At 32.2% G+C, this 21,076-nt stretch overlaps 2 protein-coding genes across 13 annotated transcripts in view; one reads left to right on the top strand and one right to left on the bottom strand.

Moving 5' to 3' along the window:
* LOC131938470 (cilia- and flagella-associated protein 46) overlaps positions 1-18,569 on the top strand; it is a 56,047-nt gene extending 37,478 nt beyond the window's left edge. For 8 of the 12 annotated variants that reach the window (XM_059296523.1, XM_059296524.1, XM_059296515.1 and 5 more), the window contains 19 exons: positions 228-317; positions 603-692; positions 2,137-2,319; positions 2,616-2,713; positions 3,403-3,479; positions 4,500-4,690; positions 4,827-4,942; positions 8,236-8,474; positions 8,644-8,744; positions 9,182-9,242; positions 9,800-9,938; positions 10,321-10,433; positions 10,583-10,664; positions 11,424-11,560; positions 11,962-12,081; positions 13,591-13,635; positions 14,293-14,334; positions 15,089-15,133; positions 17,583-18,568. In XM_059296523.1, the coding sequence (XP_059152506.1) occupies positions 228-317; positions 603-692; positions 2,137-2,319; positions 2,616-2,713; positions 3,403-3,479; positions 4,500-4,690; positions 4,827-4,942; positions 8,236-8,474; positions 8,644-8,744; positions 9,182-9,242; positions 9,800-9,938; positions 10,321-10,433; positions 10,583-10,664; positions 11,424-11,560; positions 11,962-12,081; positions 13,591-13,635; positions 14,293-14,334; positions 15,089-15,133; positions 17,583-17,734 (2,121 nt within the window). In that variant the 3' untranslated portion in view covers positions 17,735-18,568. Of the gene's footprint in view, positions 1-227; positions 318-602; positions 693-2,136; positions 2,320-2,615; positions 2,714-3,402; positions 3,480-4,499; positions 4,691-4,826; positions 4,943-8,235; positions 8,475-8,643; positions 8,745-9,181; positions 9,243-9,799; positions 9,939-10,320; positions 10,434-10,582; positions 10,665-11,423; positions 11,561-11,961; positions 12,082-13,590; positions 13,636-14,292; positions 14,335-15,088; positions 15,134-17,582 lie in introns of all 12 variants that reach the window. The other 4 variants (XM_059296512.1, XM_059296518.1, XM_059296517.1 and 1 more) reach the window with 4 other exon arrangements.
* A 244-nt stretch (positions 18,570-18,813) lies between these two features.
* Positions 18,814-21,076, bottom strand: part of LOC131938479 (uncharacterized) — a 43,551-nt gene continuing 41,288 nt past the window's right edge. The window contains exon 4 of the mRNA XM_059296536.1: positions 18,814-20,532. Coding sequence (XP_059152519.1) covers positions 20,282-20,532 — 251 coding nt within the window. The 3' untranslated portion in view covers positions 18,814-20,281. The remainder of the gene's footprint in view (positions 20,533-21,076) is intronic.

The raw sequence follows: 21,076 nt of genomic DNA, 5'->3' as shown, positions 1-21,076 counted from the left end.
TTATTTATAAACAATATTTAGACATAAATTGTTATTTTGTAATGTGATAAACAGACAAAGATACAGAGATAGTCCTTGCAAAGAAAGTACAGTAGACCTATGTAAGATTCGCTTGATTCGCCCGGCTAATTTTGTATAACATAAATTGAAATTATAGTTATAAAAATGTAAATATTTAGTAAAGCTACCTGTCAGTACAATGATTTTTTTTCAACTGATAATTCTAGGAACAACATGAGTCAAGTAAATATTTCTTAATGTGTGCAAGTGAGTTCTTGGCTCACGGCTTAGCCTTAAGTTTACAGCATCAGTTTCTGGTAAGTTCTGCAATAATTTTTTTTTTATTAATATACAGCTCACAGTTGTTTCAGTTTTTATGGGACTTTACAAAAAGTTTTACAATATTAGCTGGGATCAGTTTTAGATTTGATAACTCTAATTGGGTTTTAAAATTGAATAAATATTATGTTAATTTTAAATGGATAATAATCATTTAGTTTAAAAATTAACCAATACAAAAAATGAAACCTAGGGGGAAAATGTGTATTAAATAAGTAAAAACATAATGGACACACTGTAGATAATTTAAAAATTTTGAACAGGACCTTGCTTCAATAGCTTCATATGAAATGGTTCAGATGTGTGGTCAGTATGACCCACCCACTGGGTCAATGATGCTTGCTCTACATCAGGTATGGTGGTCTGTCAATATTTCTAAATGTTAGGGTGTTCATGGTGTTAGAGACTTTGTTGAACTAGTAGAATTGTCTAGAGTTGTGGGGTGTCTAGAGTTGTGGGGGTGTCTAGAGTTTTTTGGGTGTCTAGGGTTGTGGGGTGTCTAGAGTTGTGGGTTGTCTAGAGTTGTGCACTGTGTCCAGTTTGTTGAACTAATACCATGGTCTCCATAGAGCTGTGTCTAGAATTTGTTGAACTAATACCATTGTCTTCATAGAGCTGTGAGGTGTCTATGGTGCTAGAGAGTTTGTGAGGTGTCCAGTTTGTTGAACTAATACCATGGTCTCCATAGAGCTGTGTCTAGAATTTGTTGAACTAATACCATTGTCTTCATAGAGCTGTGAGGTGTCTATGGTGCTAGAGAGTTTGTGAGGTGTCCAGTTTGTTGAACTAATACCATGGTCTCCATAGAGCTGTGTCTAGCTTGTTGAATTAATACCATTGTCTCTATAGAGCTGTGAGGTGACTATGGTGCTAGAGAGTTTGTGAGGTGTCCAGTTTGTTGAACTAATACCATGGTCTCCATAGAGCTGTGTCTAGTTTGTTGAACTAATACCATTGTCTCCATAGAGCTGTGTCTAGTTTGTTGAACTAATACCATTGTCTCCATAGAGCTGTGTCTAGCTTGTTGAACTAATACCATTGTCTCCATAGAGCTGTGTCTAGTTTGTTGAACTAATACCATTGTCTCCATAGAGCTGTGTCTAGCTTGTTGAACTAATACCATTGTCTCCATAGAGCTGTGTCTAGCTTGTTGAACTAATACCATTGTCTCCATAGAGCTGTGTCTAGTTTGTTGAACTAATACCATTGTCTCCATAGAGCTGTGTCTAGCTTGTTGAACTAATACCATTGTCTCCATAGAGCTGTGTCTAGTTTGTTGAACTAATACCATTGTCTCCATAGAGCTGTGTCTAGTTTGTTGAATTAATACCATTGTCTCCATAGAGCTGTGTCTAGCTTGTTGAACTAATACCATTGTCTCCATAGAGCTGTGTCTAGTTTGTTGAACTAATACCATTGTCTCCATAGAGCTGTGTCTAGCTTGTTGAATTAATACCATTGTCTCCATAGAGCTGTGTCTAGTTTGTTGAACTAATACCATTGTCTCCATAGAGCTGTGTCTAGCTTGTTGAATTAATACCATTGTCTCCATAGAGCTGTGTCTAGTTTGTTGAACTAATACCATTGTCTCCATAGAGCTGTGTCTAGCTTGTTGAATTAATACCATTGTCTCTATAGAGCTGTGAGGTGACTATGGTGCTAGAGAGTTTGTGAGGTGTCCAGTTTGTTGAACTAATACCATTGTCTCCATAGAGCTGTGTCTAGTTTGTTGAACTAATACCATTGTCTCCATAGAGCTGTGTCTAGTTTGTTGAACTAATACCATTGTCTCCATAGAGCTGTGAGGTGTCTATGGTGCTAGAGAGTTTGTTATTTGAGTCCCAGCCTGACCCGTCCACCTCTAAGCTGGCAGCCCTGATCCACCAGAAGAAACATTTGCTGAAAAATGACCTGAGGACCAACATGAGCACCAGCTCCATCTTGACAGAACTCAAGAACACTTTGAAAACTGACTGGCAGGTAGGAACTTCTTGACATTTTCTTTTCAATCTCTAAAACGAGTGTCTTACAGTTAGCCACACATGTATATTGATTGCTAGACAAAATATTTTCAGGATAGTCAGCCACACCCTTATCTAGATATTTAGCCAAACTATTCCTAATCTTGCCATAGCCACACTGTTCCCTATATTGCCCTAGCCCCATATATTGATATTGACTGACCCCAACCTATCAATTTAAATGGTCTGTAAAAAGCAAATTTTACAGTATCAGTCTACCGAATGAACCTGAATAAACCAATTTCCCATCTCCAGGCAGGTAAAAAGCTGGAGGTCAGCCCCAACTACACGGATCTACTCAAGGACTTTCCTGGCAACTACAACTTCATTGTTCTACAACACTCTCCTGACAAGTAGGTCCATCTTTAGAAACTTTTATTTAGCTCACAATTTTTTTTTTTTTGTTTTTGTTTGTGGCTTTGGAAAATCATCAAACTCTATTTTAACCCACTTCTAATGCAATGTTTTCCAGATACATTCATCTCCGATAACAATGCAAAAATCTATATATATTTTGCAGATAATTTTCTTCTATGTATTGCAAGCTAAGGATCGTGTTTTAAAAATCAAATTCTTTTAGTTGTTGTCTATGTTCATCTTCCTTTAGAATGAATTACTAAAATTAGAAAATAAAACAAATATACAAAACCTTCAAAATAATAAGCATTTGAATGTACTAAAAATAAGAAAACAAAACAAAATTCCTTTTTAATTATAGTTTTAGTCACTAAAATATATGAGGTCTCACGAGCAATCTGTTTTTATTTTTGTTTTTATTTGACAAACAGTACTTACTTGATAATACAATTGTTTTTACATGTTTAACAATGAATTTAAACTGATTTTAAAAAAGTATTTTGTCTTTTTACAGTAATAGTTTTAAAGTTTGAACACAAAAAAGTCAACCAATTTTCATTGTATTATATTTTAATACAATTGTTTTTACTCATTCTTTTATACTTGGTAGTAGATTCAATATTATTTAAGCATTTCTTTATCCTACAAATCTTTGATGTAAAGCACGTATTGTTATTTTTTGCAGGAAGTTTTTGTATGGTTCAGTCCTAGATAAACCAAAAGGTCCAGTTCTGGCTACTGGTAAATCTAAAGATAAATCAAGTACGTGCCTGTTTATTTGTTTCAACATTTATCTTAATGATTAAATCTTATGGTAAATCTAACTTAAATCCAGTACATGCCTGTTTATTTGTTTTAACATTTATCTTATGACATTTGCCATATTTATGTGGTTATGACCATAAAACCAACTAAAGATATATTTATATATATATTATAATGTAACAGCTGGTGAAGTGTTTCAACAGTTGTATTTGAACTAGACCCTGGCAACAATTTTGACCACTAGGGAAGATGAACAAGACATAAAAGTTTTTCTAACAAGCACAGTATAATCTGTGTAGCAACATCTAAATTAAATGCTCCGACTTGTAAATGTTTTAGATAATACCTGAAACAGTCAAGTCTTAATTTTTTTTCAAACTAAATTTATATTTTATGGTGTTTGAAATTTTAATTGGAACTGATTTTCCTTAGTGTGAGTAAATTTTTCTTGAAATAAAAAATTAGATGCGGAAGACAAAAAAGCGAAAGAACTAAAGACAGAATTAGATGCTGTGCCAATCCCAGAAGTTGTTGGTATATCTCATATGTTAAGATTAGAACAAGTTCATATTATATTCACTTTGTTCATTCACCTAAAAAAATTTTGGTGCTCCACAAGTGTTTAGTTTTCAACAAATTTATGTTGTGTTCACTTTGTTCATTCACTGAACAAATTTTTTTATAGTTTTTTGAAGAGTGTTTAGTTTGGGACAAGTTTATGTGTTCACTCTGTTCATTCACTGAATCAAATTTCATTGTTTGACCCCTTTCAACTCAAGTTTTATAAAATTGAGTTTTTTTTAAAAAACCTATCCAAAGCTTATGCATTTTTTTTTACTAAACTGTACTAACTTTAAGTTCAATCTGTTAAAGTAAAAAAGTGTCTTTAAAACAATATAATTTGTCACATTGAAAAAAAAATTGAACCATAACATCTGAAAGTTTTTTTATTGCAATTCTTTCATTTTAAATGAGACTATGACTGAAAACTTAATTTTACAATTTTGTTTTGGTAAGACGTAAGCAGGGCAAGGTTGTTTGGCAGCTCTACTCAGTACTCAGCCCTCCAAGATATTCTAGCACAGCTGAACGTTTACAGACAGCAGCAACAGAGTCTGCTTCTAAAGAAAGAATATCAGCGCTCACAAGTTGCTCTCAGAGAAAAGATGTTGGAGAATGTTGAGGAAGACCAAAAAATATCTTTGAAGGTTGGAAACATGAAAGATAAATAAAATATTCATCATATTTTTCACATTTTTGCCCAGGATATATTGGGCCATAATTAATATTAGGTTGTCTTTAATTATCGTAATTTGTTTTGTAATTTAAACTTTCTAATTAAAGGCTCCACTGGATTACAAGGAAGAGGAAAAAAATCTGGACAACATGTTCCAAGAGATTATCAAGGCCATGAACCAGTACTTGAAAAAAGTTCTTGAACCTGTCTGCAACTCTTTGAGGTACTGGCATACAGATATCAAGATAGTATTTTCAGAATGTTTTTGTAGTCCAGATTTATATATATCTGAAATACTTTATTTTGCTTAAATAGATGGTTAAACTTCAAAATGTAAAATAATATGGCAGATGTGTCTAATGATAACTGATTTTATGTATCAAAATTGGCTTCTAACATTTTATCCATTTTCACGCACTCTTTTTGACTCTTAGAACACAAAGCCCAAATTATTCCTTCACAGTATTAATCACACTGGATTAAAAACTAGTAATTTGCAAAGCTATGTCTTCAAAAAAATGAAATGTAGTGAATAAAGTAAAATACTTCCTGGTGCTGTGTGACATCACATACTGCCAACTGTGTGATTAATATTTGAAATAATACACATCACCTAAATCACATAATGTTTTTTTTTATCTACAAACAGCTTTAGCCCCTTAGACATATCTTAACCCTATGTCAACTGTTTTACGATCACCCAATGCTTTATTAACTAGCTACTTCAATCCCTTAGACCAGGGGTCGGCAACCTGCGGCTTGCAAGCGGCATGCGGCTCTTTTGATGTCAAGGTGTGGCTCTTCAGCTCCATGCACAAATACTAATAATTATTTTATTTTATTTTAAAACTCATAAAATTATTGGTCTGCAACACTCGGTAATGAACCAGATAATAATAAATTTAAACAATAAATACTCGCTATTCTATTAGAATATTTAGTTTCTCCATTTTTCAATGTACTTCATTATTTTCTAAAACTGAGTTATTACAATTTAAACATAGCCTGTACTTGGACCATATTTATCGGGGCACAGGTTTACCTTCACTACGGCCCAGCGCGCCATAGGGCGTGTTGTATGAAAGCCTTGAGTTAAATCACCACCTAAGTGTCGGGGACAGAGAGTGGCGCTCTTGTGAACCCGATTACAAAATCGCAGGGGCGTCACGTTCAGCTCCTAGATCTGTTTAATCATTGAATGTCGTGTACCGCATTATCAATATTGTAGGGTGCTCCTTAAAACTTACGTAGGCGTGTAGTGCTCGCGGGATAGCCCTGGGCTCCAAAATGCACCCTGCAGAGAATATAAACCTAGGCGACATGGTGTTCGCGGTAAGCCTGGGGCGCCTGATTCGATAATTGCTGCTCATCCTGCAAGTGAGCCTGGGTCTCTTCGGGTCGCGCTATCGACGAGGTGTTGGCTGCTGCGCCTGTTGCAGTTTTGCCGCTGAATATAATAATACCCCTTACCCACTATGTAGGAGGCCCGATTAAAGGATGCCAAGTGCTAACATATCCGCTCTGGAACTATGGGCGCCAAAAATTGTATTGACGGAAATCGCACCCTCCCAGGCGCTGCCCATAAGAATTTTTTTTTTGCAGAAACCTCTCCTGGAGTGTTCTCATCAACTCCACAAAGTTTCATGACGATCGGATAAATAAAAAGTGTCAATCCGCAATCAACTTTAATTGTCATAAAACAAATCGCTCCCTGCCGGGGCGCCACCCCTGCGAATTTGATTTTTTTTTTACAGATCACTCGCCAGGAGTATTCTCAACAACTTTCTAATATATATATATATATATATATATATATATATATATATATATATATATATATATATATATATATATATATATATATATATATACCTATACCTATACAAAGATCTTAATAGTAATATTGAAATTAAAATGTTATTGGCTCTTTAAAAGTTGGGAAATGTTGTAAATTGTGAATTTTGGCTCTTCTGTCTCAAAAGGTTGCCCACCCCTGTTCTATATGACACAGCAATGTTGCAACTTGATAGATATGTATTATACCGGTTGGTTTTTTTTTGTTACTTCCCATATACTAGTTTATACAAATAAGGGAAACAACTTAAATTATGTTATCAAATTGACAAAAAATACCAATACCCCAGTGGAAATATAATAGTTATCTATATCCTTGTTGAGTTTTATTTCTTTTCTATAAGTATTAATAAAATTTATGTACTAATTTTGTCTGTCTTTAAAAGTTTATTGATATTAATAGAAAAAAATACCCCTAATTAAATTACGAAACTGGTAATTATGTAAGATAATTTCGCCTTAATAAAATGAATTCCTTATTTGTATTCGATACCGTTGTAGCTCTCGTCTAGATCACTTTCTAAAATTATTAAGAAAAGATTTCTTGTGTTAACCAAATTACTTGCAGGCAGGGGTCGGTAACCTAACCTGTGGCTCGCTTGCATGAGTTGCATGCTGCTAACCTGTGGCTCGCTTGCATGAGTTGCATGCTGCTAACCTGTGGCTCGCTTGCATGAGTTGCATGCTGCTAACCTGTGGCTCGCTTGCATGAGTTGCATGCTGCTAACCTGTGGCTCGCTTGCATGAGTTGCATGCTGCTAACCTGTGGCTCGCTTGCATGAGTTGCATGCTGCTAACCTGTGGCTCGCTTGCATGAGTTGCATGCTGCTAACCTGTGGCTCGCTTGCATGAGTTGCATGCTGCTAACCTGTGGCTCGCTTGCATGAGTAGCATGCTGCTAACCTGTGGCTCGCTTGCATGAGTAGCATGCTGCTAACCTGTGGCTCGCTTGCATGAGTTGCATGCTGCTAACCTGTGGCTCGCTTGCATGAGTAGCATGCTGCTAACCTGTGGCTCGCTTGCATGAGTTGCATGCTGCTAACCTGTGGCTCGCTTGCATGAGTTGCATGCTGCTAACCTGTGGCTCGCTTGCATGAATTGCATGCGGTTCTTTTGATGTCAGTATGCCGCTCTCTAGTTCTATAATAATTATATTCTTTTATTATAGAAACTAAAAAAAAATTATACTGTAAAAACAAAAACTTTAAACGAAATTAAAAAAAACAAAACAATGAGAATAGGTGGAATAGAGTGTATATGGACAGTTGACAGCCTAGGGCATTAGGCATTAGGCCCAGCCCCACAACTATGCTGTGGCCAGCTCTGTGGCAATGGTTCCAAGCTTTCCACTACCGAAGTGCACATACAAATGTTAGTGGCTCTTTAAAGTCTGGGAAATTTTGTAAATTGTAACTTTTGGCTCTTCCGTTTCAAAAGGTTGCCGACCCCTGCCTTAGACACATATTAACCCAATATCACTGTTTTCATGTCACTAAATGTTTTATTAACTAGCAACTTGAACCCATTAGGCACAACTTAAGCCTATGTCAACTGTCACCTAATGTTTGATCTTCTAGCACAAATTAACCCTATGTCAACTGTTTTCAGGTCACCCAATGTGCTATCTACCAGTAACTTTAACCCTATGTCAACTGTTTTCAGGTCACCCAATGTGCTATCTACCAACAACTTTAACCCCTTAGACCCTCCAGCAAAAGATAAAAGCTCAGTGAAAGATCCCTCTGCCCAGAATGAATGTATTGTTCTACTTGTTGACCCTGATTTGATGCAGCTCCCTCTGGAGGCTTGCAGTTACCTCCAACTTGTGGAGAATGTCTCCTCCATATCTAGAGACTTCTCCATACAGGTTTTAAGAAAACGTAATCAGGAAGAAAAGAATGGTAACTACAATTTTTATACATTATTAAACTGGATTTTTAATACATTGTTCTAAGCTCAATTTAAGTTACTTCATTTAAAATTAAAATTATTGTTGTTTTAAAAAAAAATGTATTTTTTAAATTTTATTTTCCTACATTTGACCAATACTTTTGTTATTACAATACACAGATGATCTTAAGGATGGCAAGAAGAAAGCAGCTAAAGAAAGTAGCACTGCTGTTTCACGTATTGTAGGACTGAAGGATGTCAAGCAGAAACAAGCGAAAATTGTATGTCTTCATCACATTTGACATTCTGTGAAACTTGCATTTATTCCCTTGAATATTTTTTTTTTCTAGCAAAAACCCTACCCTATCAAATAAATGACAGAATATTTTGAATATCAACCTAGAAATGAATACAGTTTATTGATTTATAAGTATTCAATTTACTGTCTTCACTATTTACTTCATCAGCCATAGAGGCTACACTTTAAATATTCTAGACTAAGCTCTTAAACAAATTTTAAATGTTTGTAACCTCAAATAATGAATGAAACAGAGTGACTCTCTTTAAAACATGTTTATCATTTTGTGTAGAATGTAACAGTTGATGCATGCACTAAAAAAAACGTACAGCAGAATAAGTGTGGAATTAAAACAGTTTATTGAAATAATTGCTGTGAAAATAAAACAGTTTATTTAAATAATTTGTTATCTCTTTGCAGGTGCCACTAAATCGTCAAGTTCAGCCATGGCAAGCTGAAGTCAACACAAACTTCTTCAGATGTATCCTTATCCCATGTTGATATTTGACTAAGTTACATCCCATGTTGATATTTGACTAAGTTACATCCCATGTTGATATTTGACTAAGTTACATCCCATGTTGATATTTGTCCAAGTTACATCCCATGTTGATATTTGTCCAAGTTACATCCCATGTTGATGTTTGTCCAAGTTACATCCCATGTTGATATTTGACTAAGTTACATCCCATGTTGATATTTGTCCAAGTTACATCCCATGTTGATATTTGACTAAGTTACATCCCATGTTGATATTTGACTAAGTTACATCCCATGTTGATATTTGTCCAAGTTACATCCCATGTTGATATTTGACTAAGTTACATCTCATGTTGATATTTGTCCAAGTTACATCCCATGTTGATATTTGACTAAGTTACATCTCATGTTGATATTTGACTAAGTTACATCCCATGTTGATATTTGACTAAGTTACATCCCATGTTGATATTTGACTAAGTTACGCTGCAGGCTAGAAAACTAGATGTAAACATTTTTTGTTCAGAATTGTTAAACAAATTTCTTGACCAAATATAGATATTGTTGATCCTTTCTTAGATTGTTCTGAGTTAGAGAGCAATAAGCCGGTAGAAGTTTTTAACACACTCATGCAGACATACGAGCAGCAGTTCACATCCAGGTGGCTTGGCATTCCAGGCACAGACCATACACCAAGGTCAGCTGAGAGAAATCTTCAAGAAGTTTTAAAATTCTAAATTCTTTGGGAGTTATGGAACAAAAGATTAAATAGACAACTATTTCAGATTAAAAAAAGTTATATATAGATAGTATATATATATATATATATATATATATATATATATATAGATATATATATATATATATATATATATATATATATATATATATATATATATGTATATATATATATATATATATATATATATATATAGATATATAGATATATAAAGTTTTGGCTACAATTAGTTGGTTGTTTCATTTTATTTGCTTAGGATTGTGTATATTATTTGTACGTTTGTCTGCTGAAATGTTGGTTTAGTTTATTCTAAAAAAAAATGGTGTTTGTTGATCTTCAGTGTTGGAGAGTGGGAGATCTATATGTGTGACAGCTCTGCCTTCATTTTCTATGGTCTACAGAGATTCCTTTCTTACCTCCCTCCAAATAAACTTCCTGCACTAAACATCCCCGGTGAGTTGTCTTCTAATAATTAACAGTATTTTCCATAACCTTTCTTTCTGATATAAGTGATAATTAATTTTTTATTCTCATAAGTTAATTGGCAGTTTTCAACATATAAATCATAATGAAAAATGGCAATATTTTTTGTGGCATTCCAGATTGTGGCATACTTTTCACATTTGACCTGGCCGAGACCGCAAAAAGTTTCCAGCGTCAGAGTAAATTAGATATCCTCAAAACGTATGTCATACACATTTTTGTTGTAAATTATATATTCTTAAAATGTATGTCATACACATTTATGTAGTAAATTATATATTCTCAAAATGTATGTCATACACATTTATGTAGTAAATTATATATTCTCAAAATGTATGTCATACAGAATTTTTAGAGTAAAATAGATAATCAGAAAACCTATCTTGAAAAGATGCATGAAAGAGGCCCCAGTTGATTATTTCTTACAAATTGTTCTACAGTCCTGTGTCCTTAAGCCTAGAGGGCCCAGTTGATTATTTCTACAAATTGTTCTTCAGTCCTGTGTCCTTAAGCCTAGAGGCCCAGTTGATTATTTCTTACCAATTGTTCTACAGTCCAGTGTCCTTAAGCCTAGAAGCCCCAGTTGATTATTTCTTACCAATTGTTCTACAGTCCAGTGTCCTTAAGCCTAGAAGCCCCAGTTGATTATTTCTTACAAATTGTTCTACAGTCCAGTGTCCTTAAGCCTAGAGGACCTAATTGATTATTTCTTACAAATTGTTCTACAGTCCAGTGTCCTTAAGTCTAGAGGCCCCAGTTGATTATTTCTTACAAATTGTTCTACAGTCCAGTTTCATTAAGCCTAGAAGCCCCAGTTGATTATTTCTTACAAATTGTTCTACAGTCCAGTGTCCTTAAGTCTAGAGGCCCCAGTTGATTATTTCTTACAAATTGTTCTACAGTCCAGTGTCCTTAAGTCTAGAGGCCCCAGTTGATTATTTCTTACAAATTGTTCTACAGTCCAGTGTCCTTAAGCCTAGAAGCCCCAGTTGAGCTGGCCATGCTAGCCACTCTAGCAGGCGTCAAGTGCATCATTGGCAACCAGTGGCACACCACACTAGAAGACAACTCTGGCAAGATTGAGAAAACAATGGAATGTAAGGGATAACTTTTGTATTCAATTTTTTGTGTGTTTTAAATTTGTCTTTTATGGCTCACATAATTTAGCCTATGTAAGCATTTTACAGTTGTGTAAAAAAGATAAACATTTTTAAGTTTATTTTAAAATTAAAGGACATCACCGGATATTATACCAAGTTGTTAGTTTACAGAATTTGTGGGGTGTAAATGAAACTTAATTTTAAAATGAAAAACCACATTGACTAAATTATTTAAATTAAAGCTACATTAGCAACTTTAGGGTCAATCTATTACTTCAATGGTTAATAACTGTTAATGTTAAAGACTTCTTTTATTATTCCTAGTCCAAAGTTTTGTACATTAGTTAAACCAAGACCACAGCTAAAATGCAATTGTTTTTGAACAAATATTTTTCCAGATTTGCTCAAAAGGGGCTATACATCTGGCCAAGCACTTTTCTACCTCCAGAATCCGGAGATCAGAGAAGCAATGGACAGGGAAGAAAAGTTGTTGTCAGAGATCCCAGCTAAGCCAGCAGGTAAACTATAGTGTTGTAGAAGGACCAAGCTCTAGAATTTATTTCAGGAACTGGGTGTATATGGCGTGAACAAGTCAGTATTTCATGGTTATCAGTCCTATGTATTCACTACTAAAACTATGGACTGTGTGGTGGGATAGTAGAGAGCAAGACTGCTAATAAGAAAGTCTTAAGTTTGGATCCTGCACCATGTCCCTGAGTCCACCCAGCTCTAATTTGTACCAAGCTAATAATAACTACAGAGAAGGCACTGTGCGTTGATCTGATCACACTATCCCTATATACTGAGGTTGCAGAAACAGATGAACTCTACTTCCTCTGCTTTATTCACCACCAGCTCCAAATAAGATAACCCTACTAAGATTGTTTCAATAGCAAGTTAATTGTAAATACTATAGAGCTTTATGTTATTTGATAGTTATGGACCTTAAAGCTATTTTAATAGCTGGTGCTTTATGCTATTTTGATAACAATTAAGCTTGATGTTATTGAATAGCCATTGGACTGAAAGCTTTTGTTATAGGGCTTCATTTTATTCAAATAATTATGGAGGAGTAATGGAGAAATATGGTGATTCATGTTTTTGAAGGAAAGAAAAATGAACTCTTGTAGATGAAAAACAAGACCACTCCTGAGATACCATGAACATTAACTCTGTCTAAAGAGCAATAGCTCACCAATTTCACCCTATACTCTAGTTAAAATTGCTTTGATTACTGGCAGATTCTCTTAGCTCAAAAGAGCTACAACACAGCATATTATTTGATTACTCTGTACTTACCCAAATTCCAACTACATGGTTATTTATTGATGTAAAACTGTGTGGATTGGAATATTTGTATTGATGCAATACTTACTGGATTGGGATATTTGTGGTCATGTATTGATGCAATGCTTAGTGGATTGGGATATTTGTGGTCATGTATTGATGCAATACTTACTGGATTGGGATATTTGTGGTCATGTATTGATGCAATGCTTAGTGGATTGGGATATTTGTGGTCATGTATTGATGCAATACTTACTGGATTGGGATATTTGTGGTCCTGTATTGATGCAATGCTTAGTGGATTGGAATATTTGTGGTCCTGTATTGATGCAATGCTTAGTGGCTTGGGATATTTGTGGTCATGTATTGATGCAATGCTTAGTGGATTGGAATATTTGTGGCCATGTATTGATGCAATGCTTAGTGGATTGGGATATTTGTGGTCATGTATTGATGTAATGCTTAGTGGATTGGAATATTTGTGGCCATGTATTGATGCAATGCTTAGTGGATTGGGATATTTGTGGTCATGTATTGATGCAATACTTAGTGGATTGGGATATTTGTGGTCATGTATTGATGCAATACTTACTGGATTGGGATATTTGTGGTTATGTATTGATGCAATACTGTATGGATTGGAATATTTTACCATTCATTGTTTTTTTCCAATCAGAGTAATGTAGGAAATTTTTCCTCATTCACTTGCTTGATCCTCTATTTTTACAATTTTTAATTAGATGAAAAAGTGAGAAGAAAATCCATTGTCTCAAATCTGTCAACAGGTAGGGGGTTGTTGCAGTTATGATAAACTGTGTCTGTAATAATTAGATAGCTCTTTGGGAGCTAATATCAACAAAATGGGATTGTCAATTCGTTAGCTGTAGTTAATAAAATAATCACTAAAGTAACTATTCATTTAAAAGTTTTTTTAAAACATCCTCATTCTACACAAGTTGTATATATTAAACAAATAGGTTACTAAGGTGGAAATTGAGAGATTAGCTTGATGTAAACAAACCTTGAACCAATTTAGTTAGGGTGAGGTTGGAGGTCCACACTTAACATTACAGCTTGTTTCAGGAACTTATCATAGTAGGGCTAAACAAGAAGCACAATTGCTATCATTCTTATGAAGTCCACTCTAAAACATGTTTTTATGTGTTATTTTGTGACTTTTTAATATTTTATTGTTCTTTCACTACTTATTGTTTTTCACAATTTATTTTTTTCATCATTTATTGTTTTTCATCATTTATTGTTTTTCACCATTTATTGTTTTTTCACAAATTATTGTTTTCCACCTATTATTGTATTTCACCATTCATTGTATTTCACCACTTATTGTATTTCACCTTTTATTGTATTGCATCATTTATTGTAATGCAAAAACATTTCACCTCATTCAGTCTTTGATATTCTATTTTTAATTTGTTTCTCAGATGATAAACCAAGAAGAAAATCCAATGCCTCGAATCAATCAGGTAGGGAGTTTTTAAAAATCACAAATATATAAATCATATCTATAATTCTTCTTTTTCTACTTATTTAAAGTATTGAATGCAATACACAACACAATTAGTATTACTTGTCAAATGTTATGTGACATATTGCCTGTTAACTCTCAGCCTGCTTTTCTTTTGTTTTCATTCCCTTTGTCTATCTAAGGGCAAACTACTAGGCAGCAGTTGTGTGACTGTGGGATATATATATATATATATATATATATATATATATATATATATATATATATATATATATATATATATATATATATATATATATATATATATATATATATATATATATATATATATATATATATATATATATATATATATATATATATGTATATATATATATATATATATTATTGGTATCTCTGTAGACATTAGTGTTAGCACATACCCTAATCTTAACCATGTGACCATGTAAAGCAAAGCTGATAGTATCAGTTTGATTACTAAACATTTTCTAGAAATATTCATCATCAACTTTTCCGTTTGTGAGTTAGTTACCCATAAGAGCTGGGTGGACTCATAGACATTCTACTGATTAAAACTCAAGACTTTTGGTTTATCACTCTAGCTCTCTACTGCTAGGCCATGCCATCCCAATATCCCAGTAATAATAATATATCAACCATTTTACAACACTCATTGTTTTTGTCTACAAATCTCACAAAGAACATTTTCGTGGTATTCAGTTTTATCTTTTATTTTTACTCTGTTTTTAAAGATGATAATCCAAGAGGAAAATCCATTGCTTTAAACCTACTATCAGGTAATTGTTAGTTACTATTATTTTAAAAAACTATATCAGCATCAAATTTGATAGTTGTTAAGCCAAAAACAGTATAAAAAATAAATACAAATTTTAAAGGGAGTTCGTAATAATATAAAATAACAGTATATATAAAATGCCCAGCTTATAAAACAGATATTAAAATATTCTCATTCTATGCAAGTTGAATTATCCAGGAACACCTACTGAAATAAAACCTGTTTTTTTCTCTCAATAAACTAGAAACTCCTGCTGAAATAAAACATGTTTTTTCTCAATAAACCAGAAACTCATGCTAAAATAAAACCTGTTTTTTCTCTCAATGAACTAGAAACTCATGCTGAAATAAAACCTGTTTTTTCTCTCAATGAACTAGAAACTCATGCTGAAATAAAACCTGTTTTTTCTCTCAATGAACTAGAAACTCATGCTGAAATAAAACCTGTTTTTTCTCTCAATGAACTAGAAACTCATGCTGAAATAAAAACATGTTTTTTTTCTTCTCAATGAACTAGAAACTCATGCTGAAATTAAACCTGTTTTTTCTCTCAATGAACTAGAAACTCATGCTGCAATAAAACCTGTTTTTTCTCTCAATGAACTAGAAACTCATGCTGAAATAAAAACATGTTTTTTTTTCTTCTCAATGAACTAGAAACTCATGCTGAAATTAAACCTGTTTTTTCTCTCAATGAACTAGAAAATCATGCGGAAATAAAAACATGTTTTTTTTTCTCAATTAACTAGAAACTCATGCTGAAATAAAACCTGTTTTTTCTCTCAATGAACTAGAAACTCATGCTGAAATAAAAACCTGTTTTTTCTCTCAATGAACTAGAAACTCATGCTGAAATTAAACCTGTTTTTTCTCTCAATGAACTAGAAACTCATGCTGAAATTAAACCTGTTTTTTCTCTCAATGAACTAGAAACTCATGCTGAAATAAAAACATGTTTTTTTTCTTCTCAATGAACTAGAAACTCATGCTGAAATTAAACCTGTTTTTTCTCTTAATGAACTAGAAACTCATGCTGAAATAAAACCTGTTTTTTCTCTCAATGAACTAGAAACTCATGCTGAAATAAAAACATGTTTTTTTTCTTCTCAATGAACTAGAAACTCATGCTGAAATTAAACCTGTTTTTTCTCTCAATGAACTAGAAAATCATGCGGAAATAAAAACATGTTTTTTTTTCTCAATTAACTAGAAACTCATGCTGAAATAATACCTGTTTTTTCTCTCAATGAACTAGAAACTCATGCTGAAATAAAAACCTGTTTTTTCTCTCAATAAACTAGAAACTCATGCTGAAATAAAACCTGTTTTTTCTCTCAATGAACTAGAAACTCATGCTGAAATAAAAACATGTTTTTTTTCTTCTCAATGAACTAGAAACTCATGCTGAAATTAAACCTGTTTTTTCTCTCAATGAACTAGAAAATCATGCGGAAATAAAAACATGTTTTTTTTTCTTAATTAACTAGAAACTCATGCTGAAATAAAACCTGTTTTTTCTCTCAATGAACTAGAAACTCATGCTGAAATAAAAACCTGTTTTTTCTCTCAATGAACTAGAAACTCATACTGAAATTAAACCTGTTTTTTCTCTCAATGAACTAGAAACTCATGCTGAAATAAAAACATGTTTTTTTTCTTCTCAATGAACTAGAAACTCATGCTGAAATTAAACCTGTTTTTTCTCTCAATGAACTAGAAACTCATGCTGAAATAAAACCTGTTTTTTCTCTCAATGAACTAGAAACTCATGCTGCAATAAAACCTGTTTTTTCTCTCAATGAACTAGAAACTCATGCTGAAATAAAAACATGTTTTTTTTCTTCTCAATGAACTAGAAACTCATGCTGAAATTAAACCTGTTTTTTCTCTTAATGAACTAGAAACTCATGCTGCAATAAAACCTGTTTTTTCTCTCAATGAACTAGAAACTCATGCTGCAATAAAACCTGTTTTTTCTCTCAATGAACTAGAAACTCATGCTGAAATAAAAACATGTTTTTTTTCTTCTCAATGAACTAGAAACTCATGCTGAAATTAAACCTGTTTTTTCTCTTAATGAACTAGAAACTCATGCTGAAATAAAACCTGTTTTTTGTCTCAATGAACTAGAAACTCATGCTGAAATAAAAACATGTTTTTTTTCTTCTTAATGAACTAGAAACTCATGCTGAAATTAAACCTGTTTTTTCTCTTAATGAACTAGAAACTCATGCTGAAATTAAACCTGTTTTTTCTCTCAATGAACTAGAAAATCATGCGGAAATAAAAACATGTTTTTTTTTCTCAATTAACTAGAAACTCATGCTGAAATTAAACCTGTTTTTTCTTTCAATTAACTAGAAACTCATGCTGAAATTAAACCTGTTTTTTCTCTCTATGAACCAGAAACTCATGCTGAAATAAAATATGTTTTTTCTCTCAATGAACTAGAAACTCCTGCTCAAGACAAAAGAAAACAATCTGTTGGTAGCTCAAAAGAAAGTAGGGGAAATTCTGCAGAAGTCAAAAACCAAAAAACGACACAGAAGACAGCATTTAACACAGTGTGTTATGGCATGCCAAACTTGTTGATCACACAGTAGAAGGATTTATATTTTTCTTAAACAGTTTAAATTTTCTTTTATAATGCTGATCTGTAAATAAGATGAAAGTTGAACTATGTTAGTGCTGTTAACAGTTGAGCCATTTCGTAACCTATTTTTCTATTATTTCACAAAATATAAAAATATTCATGTTAGTGATAACTATGCTTTTTGTGTGCTTGATGCTAAATATTTCATTTTCAAATATGAATAAACTCAGATACATAACTCTTATATTTTGAATTGAATTAATTATTTTTTACAAATGTTATTTTTTAAAATTATAATTTAAAAATACTATTAATACTGTATTTTAGAAAAAAAATTGTTTGAATAGTTCTTGGTTACTTTTCAGTTGATTTTTCATTTCATTTGTAGTACTTAAATTAATTTATGTTGAATAAAAAACAGTAATTTTGCTTCAGATATGAAATAAAACAAACATAAGATAATTGTAGTAATAACATTTTAATTTTGAAATATAATTTTCATTAAACAAAATCCTTAAAATTGAGTTATACAATTGTGATAAAAAAAAATAGTATTTTGTTGAGATATACAACTGTGATTAAACAACAGTATTTTGTTACAATATTTAAGAGTTCAACGCAGATAGAAATACACTTTCCCACTACAACAGTATTAACTGTGTCTTATATATGTAATGACTATGGTATATATTTGAATGCTACTTATTATTATAATTGTTTTCTCCTATTTATTTAATAAAAATGTATCTAGAATTAAAAATTTGTGTTATTTTTTAAGTACATAATAATTAAATCCAATCTAATTTAAGTAACTCTCTAGACCAAGACAAAAAACTACACTACAAAGTTGATTCTTTTTTGGTAATAATACAATATATTTTTGAAAGGTATACTTTAAAAGTATGTCTTTGAGATAAAAGTAAAAATCAACATCATTAAAAATCTCACATTTTTAAAGTAATTATTTGCTAATATTTAAGAACTGTTATTAATAAGACAGTATTATATTTCTTTTTTAAATTTTTTTTTTTTTGCATACAAGAATTATTTTGCATAAAATAGTCCAGCAGGAATTATTTCCCATTTTTATATCAAGGACAATAATTGTTAGAAAAAAAAAAGGCTGTAATTTAAAACTTAGCATTATAATTCTACACTGGAAAATAATTTGTGGTCTTAATTTATTGTTGAAATATTTAAAAAAATATTTAAATTAATATTCTACTAAGAAAACTATTTGTAATAATGCAGTTACAAATATATTAGCATGAATCACATAGATAAATATCACAATACTATAAATATTCATAAACAATTCACAAATACCAAAATTTAAAAAAATATTTCATTTTTCATGTCTACAACTAAATTATAGTATTCAATTTTAGCCCAAAGCTATATTTGTAACAGTACATAGGTAAATTAAAAAATATACAGTGAATCAATATTTTGCTGATTATAAAGCAAGTGAGTCCACTTATTAAAGATGAATAAATTAACAACATTAATAAATGCATGTGCTTTGAATAAATGACAACAAACTTGATTAATTTAACAAAATTATTAAATAACCAGTTAAAGATGGTAGTAAGAAGACAAATATTTGAATAAATAAATATAAACAACTGGACTGTGACCAAGCCATGTTGGTTTGTGAACCAGAGCACTCAGACCAAAGATGTACAACACACAGCACAGTAGAAGCTTGCTGTATTATCAACAGTATAACCATACACGACTGTATTATCAACAGTATAACCATATACCAGCTGTGTTATCAACAGTGTAACCATATACCAGCTGTATTATCAACAGTATAACCATATACCAGCTGTATTATCAACAGTATAACCATATACCAGCTGTGTTATCAACAGTGTAATCATACACAGATGTATAACAATAGTATAACCAAACATGGCTGTGTCATCAACATTATTATCATAAATGGTTGTTTCATCAAAGTATAATAATACACAGCTTTTTCATCAACTGATAATGGTCAAATGAGGAGCAATACACAAAAAGCATTTTTTTTTAGAAAACTGAATATAATGAATTATTGTTATAAGATACTGTTATATGGTTATAAGTACAGAAAAAAAATCATCATTGTTCAGAATTGTAATGGATTTTAAAAACTTTAAAAGCCCAAAATATTCTTATTGCACAAACATAATATAAGCCCACAAGATTCCCAATTAGACACCAAATCTACAAGATTCCCTTTACCAAAAACACCATCTTCACAAGATTCCCCTGACCAAAAGACACCATCTTCACAAAATTCCCCTGACCAAAGGACACACCATCTTCACAAGATTCCCTTGACCAAAAGACACACCTTCTTCACAAGATTCCCTTGACCTAAAGACACCATCTTCACAAGATTCCCTTGACCAAAAGACACACCATCTTCACAAGATTCCCTTGACCAAAAGACACACCATCTTCACAAGATTCCCTTGACCAAAAGACACACCATCTTCACAAGATTCCTTTGACCAAAAGACACACCATCTTCACAAGATTCCCCTGACCAAAAGACACACCATCTTCACAAGATTCCCTGGAGAAAACAGCAAATGACAGCAGCAATGAGAGTTAGGATGGAAGAAAGCTGGGCTCTGTTTCCATGGTTACAAGCATCTTTATCACAGCTAAGTATACAGCCTCTCATTCTTTTATTGTTGTATTGGATAACTTTCATCCATCCACAGTGGCTCTGTCTTCCAATCTCTGTCTCGGAGTTGGTTCCGCCATCATCCACCACACAGCTCCGCACCACAATCGTGAAATTTATTTTTGCTGTTGAACAAGAAGTTGCTGTTAGTTTATTATTAAATGATTGAATGAATTTGGTTTTAAACATTTTTAATTTATTTATTGACCTAAAAACATTCAAGTGTAGTAGACAGTTTCAAAACAACTGTAACATTAAATAACTAACAAAAACCTTATTTTAAATATAACAATTTCATATATAATTAGCTAGAACACTTAAAATATGCAGTATTCTTTTTAAAAATTTCAATAACTAATCTGAAATTTTTTAAAAATATTATAATTCTATCCTGTAATATATTATATTTACATTCTTTACAAAATATTAATCTCATTAATTAAATTAATTGTATGAGTCAATTTTTATTAACCTCACTCTAATTTACTCTAAACTAAAGGATATAGATCTAGTACTAACTATTATTAATTTTTTTAGTATAAATATTAAATTTATTTAATATTAGGGGCCAAAATAAATATTGTATTTTTATTATGTAGGCCTATTGAAATACATTTTTTAATTAATTTTTTAATCACTTTCATGGACCAACATTTGTTATGTATGGTT

Source organism: Physella acuta, unplaced genomic scaffold, assembly GCF_028476545.2.
Source record: "Physella acuta isolate Inbredline_101_S28 unplaced genomic scaffold, ASM2847654v3 ptg000245l, whole genome shotgun sequence".
NCBI classification, from domain to species: domain Eukaryota; kingdom Metazoa; phylum Mollusca; class Gastropoda; family Physidae; genus Physella; species Physella acuta.
Note: the sequence above shows the minus strand (reverse complement) of the source record. Positions and strands in the feature narration are given on the sequence as shown.